The sequence below is a fragment of the Pteropus vampyrus genome, unplaced genomic scaffold (genome assembly GCF_000151845.1).
Source record: "Pteropus vampyrus isolate Shadow unplaced genomic scaffold, Pvam_2.0 Scaffold85, whole genome shotgun sequence".
Classification (NCBI taxonomy): domain Eukaryota; kingdom Metazoa; phylum Chordata; class Mammalia; order Chiroptera; family Pteropodidae; genus Pteropus; species Pteropus vampyrus.
In genome coordinates, this window is record NW_011888866.1 from 1,906,408 (window position 1) to 1,911,598 (window position 5,191).

Below are 5,191 nucleotides of genomic sequence, written 5' to 3' on the forward strand. Positions count from 1 at the left end.
ACAAATATAAATATCATTAAAGGCAATGCAGAGTTCAATCAAAATAGTAATAAGCAGAATGAAAAAGGTCTTTTGTTTTTCTAGACTCAAAAGAAACAATTTGCCGTTTTGGTGCTCTCCAAAATTTGGTAGCATCATTTGGTAGAAAGAACATGAGCCAAAAGTTAAGTGACTGTCTATCTTCTTTCTCTGGAGTAGTCACCAACTAAAATATTCAATTTTCCTAAAAAATCAACTTACCTGTCACAGGAATGTGGTTAAAGGCTAATTAAAGCTTAGAAGCTTAGATAATAATAATAATCTCCATCAACAAATGGATATAATGGTATAACAGAATCAGTAAGTTTGGGAGGATTTCTGTTTCATATAAATTGCTCAGCAAGAAATAAAAGATGTTGGTTACTTGGTATGGCAAAGTACTGCTATCACAAATATATTAAATACATAAACTCAATAGTTAATAAACTTCCTCATTCTACATTACAAGTTTGTGGGAGGAAAGGTCTATGGCACTAATAGTTCTCCATGCTAAAATTAGGAAGTGAAAAAGCACACAATATCATCAGTTTCTGGGTTCCTGACAGAAGGAGCACATGACTGATAATGTAAGGGATGGTGTTTTTAATATGGCCATTTTACTGAAGCAGAAAATTCTTCATTTGCATTTATTAAAGTTCCCAAGAACAAAAAAGAAAAAGCCCAATTTAAAATAAACTCTGAAAAACTACTGATAAATCATACCACCTCTTTCTCATTTGTTATGACTCTTTTTTGTATGTATATGTAAGAGGGATAGTACCAAGGAAAATGCATATAAATATACCATTTTAGAAATTTAAGAAAATAGGCATTCCTTTTAATAAATAATAGCAATGATTATCTTAACATTTTTCTAAACTGGAAGGTTTTCTAAAATTACCAAATATTTATGGTATCGGCATTACGAGACAAAATTGAATTAAACTGCAAAAGCTTCAATCCAAGCCAAAAAAATTCTAATGTATGTTTTAGGCAATGTACAAGACCATAACTTGGGTTTTAAAAAAGAAATTAATGTAGAAAAGGCTACCACTGTAGCTACTGGACAATTTCTCATAGCACAACTCTTCGCTAGGCTGAAACTTACAATTCGTTCATTCATTCAGGATGAACTACTATTCCTAAGGTATGACCCATAAAATAAATTTATATTAGACTGCAATGATAAATATTTTGATTCAAATCCATATATGTAAAAAAAAAAAATACTGGTGCAAACGTTCCACATTTTCATTTTAGCATCAAATTCAGATAGCAAAAGTTTGATTAAGTACTTTAAACTTAAAAATTCAAAACCTACTTTGGCAGTAGAATAGTTAAAATATTGATTAAACCAAAGTTCCTATATTTGAATGTAGTGTAGTATAAAAGAGGAACTTAAATGTATCTCTATGAATGTTAGACATGAATGAAGTATCGTAACGACTTGTTTTAACATATAACTACATAACATCCAACATTTCAAAAATATGCCAGAAAATATTGTACAATATTCCAAAGGCCTGTTAAAGATGTATTTTGCAGAGGCAACCAAAGACACCTGTTAATACAAATGCATCCCACTATACTGTCTGCCAATTTCCATAGGTCCTTTTGGAGGTGTAAACATGGTTTTCCGAGAAAGCCAAAGAGGCTACTCTGAACTTACTAGCATGACAGACTGCAGACTGAAAGTTGTAATTCCTTCTGCATGTGGCCATATTCTCTCATTGTCCTCATTAAAAATGTCAACCAATGTTCAGTGTGTAGCCCTTTGGAATCACAGGTTAGTGCCAATAAAAGTTGCACTGCAGTTGGGAACCGTGAAGAAACAAGCAGATACCCATGAAGCCACTCCAGATAAGTCTGCTTTTAGAACCTACAGTACTAAAGGGTTACTAAATCCATGTTCTAAACTGTGAAAATCTATTCAAAATTAAATTTGTTTCAAAATTAGAACCATCATGTGAAAATGTAAAACCAACACAAGCCAATGATATTGCTGACAGGAAAACCCAGAGCAACCTGAGACTGAGTTGTTAAGAGCAAGAGTCCCCAAATCCCAGGCCACGGATCTGTACTTATCTTTGGCCTGTTAGGAACCCGGCTGCACAGTAGGAGGTGAGCGGTAGGTGAGTGAAGTTCTTCTTTCTGTATTTGCAGCTGCTCCCCAGCACTAGCATCACTGCCTCAGCTCCACTTCAGACCATGAGGCATTAGATTCTCATAGGAGCACCGTTCTCTGGTGCCAAAAAGGTTGGGGACCACTGGTGAAGAGTACAGGGCCCAGTTGGGTGGGAAGGGCTGCTGCTCTGCACTACTTCAATCACAGCAGGTACTCTGAGTACAGGTAAACTCCAGGCACTGACAGAAAGGTCTACTGACATAAAAGAACAGAGACTGGAAAAACTTCTGAGGGTCAGGTGAAGAAATGAGCAATGTTTAGCCATGAGAGAGACAGGATGACTATTATTTGTCAGTGTGGCTCTACAGTGGGGCAGAGGTCAGAAAGAGGGAGATTTTGATTACTTAATAATTCCTACAGTTAAAATTAAAATCTGGAATGGTAATAGCTGCTGCATACTACAGACATTCAACCACAGATGAACGTCCATCTGTTAAGGATACTGTATTCCTATGGAAACTTAAATGTTATTTTTTATATTTGTTGGTTGCTTTTTAATATTTCCAAGAATAGAAATATCATTTTTAAACTTTTTCTAAGACATGACTTTCACTTGTAAGCAGTGACTTCATGGTTTTCGATTGTAATTTAAATTACTTCATCATTAAATTTCAATATCTGTTATTAAAAGCAACAAGTAGAAATACTGAAAGACCAGCATATTGGCAAGAACAAATTAACAGTTTATTATAAGAGATACTGTTGAGGTTCTATCTTGTTACATCCATGAAATTCAGGGAGTGGTTTAATTATCTCATTTGCCAAAAAGGAAAAGAGCACATTTATCATTCTACAGTCTCACTATGTAATCAAAGCCAGTCGATCACATGACTGCCTGAAAGAAAATATGGTTCCAAGTTCAAGCCGTGTTTCAAATCAGTGGTTTCATGTGAGTTCCTCATGGATCCTACAGATGACCTATTTTCTGGCCTAAAGTCCCTATAGGGAACTCATGCCCATGGCTTTTTAAAAATGTGTTTTTCTATCACAGATGTGAAATTACATGAAATATCACAAAATGAACCACATTTTTCCTATTACAGTCAAAAGAATGGTAGATATAATCTCTATAAGAATTATTTATTTTAGTCAAAGGGAAGCTGATATAAATTCTATGGTAGAATGTTTTTTGTTGTTTCGATGACTATTTCTTTAATTTATTATTCTTCATGGCACTTACTATCTTTTAATATATGATGTGTTTTCTTGTTCATTCATTTATTGTCTGTCTCTTTCTGCTATAATATAACCTCCACAAGAACAGAAAGTGTCTTTTAATAATGATATATACCCACTATCTAGAATAATGCCTGGCATTAAGTAAATTCTCAAGAAATACTTTCTGAATGAGTAAATAAAGGAGGGAATGTTTACAAGTTAAAATACTCAATATTTTCAGGCTGGAAATTTACCAATCCCTTGGCCTCAAACTATGTAGGAAGCATGGGTCCTTGAATACCACACTACGTTAATGATTCAAACTACTAAAATGTAATTCAAATATAACAGAAAAAAGGTAAACAAATATTTAACTTACTTTAAAAGTCTATAATATGCAAACCGAAACATTTCTTGGATAAGGACTGAGACTAACACGCCAAATATCAGTAGATGTTTCTGTACTGGTCCATCTTTGCTGTCAGTAATGCTTCCTGCCATGAACCAGACAAGGGAGGAAAGCAGTAGAGAAAGCAACCAGAAGAAAGCTCTGAAAATTAAGAAAAAGACAAAAGTTATAAGTAAACATAAAAACATATTAATAATGATTTTAAAGTGTGTGTGGGGGTGAGAGGGAACCACCTGAGAAGGAACAGATTTCCTGACTCTTAGTAAGGAAAAATAAACAAAAAAATATCATGCCCTGAATCATGTGATGCTCTGAATCAACTGTTCTTAATCAATGGTGAATTTTCCCTGGTGAGATTAACATGCATTCCAAAAGGAATTTGGACTTTTCCTAATAATTATGCTTTTATCAGTGACTCTGCTATTTGTAAGTACATCTGCAGAATACCTGTCAAGAACCATCTAGCTGGAAACTTGATTATTTGCTACTCTTCCTACTTAATGCTTTGCCTGTTGATAATGTAAATGTATGTCTTTTCCAGAAAAATGTTTACATCTCTATTAACAGAGTAATGATTAGTATAAAATCCAGAAGATAAAAGCCTGAGCTCTGATCTAGATTAGTTAGTTTTCCAGGCCTGGATTTTATAACATTCTTGTGGACTTTAATGATTATAACAAGCTTTACAAACCTTTTGCCCAAATCTCTCATTGCTTTTAAAATGCCACATGTGATGCAGCACTTTCAATATAGTTGTGAGAGGTGAAGAAGCTCAGAAAAGGTGGACATCACTGGCCCACCACGGCTGTTTCTCCTGGTGTCAAGTGAGACTCAAGGGTGGAGGGGACTGTGGGGAAGAGCCCAGTAAGAGCTGCCAGACAAATGAAAACAGGGATTATAACCACATTCACCACCAGAGTTCGGTATTTACCGAACTCCTTCAAGGAAACGCACTGACAGGTGCTTCGGGTTTTACACAGGCATCCTTTGACTGTACACCTGAATCACCTCGGGAGCTTAAAAAAAAAAAATCCGTAGCCCGAATCGCACCCCATAGACATTCCGATTCAGTTGATCTGGGCTAGGGGTCGGCTGTTTTAAAGCTCCTGATGCCCAGGTGCTAATGGCTCTTAACCCCTTTGGGATTACAGACACCTGAGAAAATGTGAGGGAAACTAGGGATCCCCTCTCCAGAAAAAAAAAAAAAATGCATATTTTAACTTACCCACAATATTTTCATACAATTTTAGTGGCTTCACGACTCACGATAGCCCACCACGGACCGTAAGCAGAAATTCCGGAGTCAAGCACCTGGGTTTTCTGAAACCCACAGTGTGGGCTCCTTTCCCAGTGCCCGCCCTCTGGGGTCAGGGGGCTCTAGTTCTCCCACCGACCCTCGGAGGAGGGCGAGGAGTCCCAGG

The 5,191-nt window shown here is 36.2% G+C and overlaps 1 protein-coding gene across 3 annotated transcripts in view; it reads right to left on the reverse strand.

Moving 5' to 3' along the window:
• The window catches only part of APH1B (aph-1 homolog B, gamma-secretase subunit), a 20,959-nt gene extending 15,786 nt beyond the window's left edge, over window positions 1-5,173 (reverse strand). Inside the window, exons 1-2 of one of the 3 annotated variants that reach the window (XM_011363373.2) lie at window positions 4,996-5,173; window positions 3,741-3,911 (exon numbers count right to left, since the gene is read on the reverse strand). In XM_011363373.2, the coding sequence (XP_011361675.1) occupies window positions 3,741-3,862 (122 nt within the window). In that variant the 5' untranslated portion in view covers window positions 3,863-3,911; window positions 4,996-5,173. Of the gene's footprint in view, window positions 1-3,740; window positions 3,974-4,461; window positions 4,731-4,995 lie in introns of those variants that run through there. The other 2 variants (XM_023532532.1, XM_023532531.1) reach the window with 2 other exon arrangements.
• Window positions 5,174-5,191: the final 18 nt, after the last annotated feature.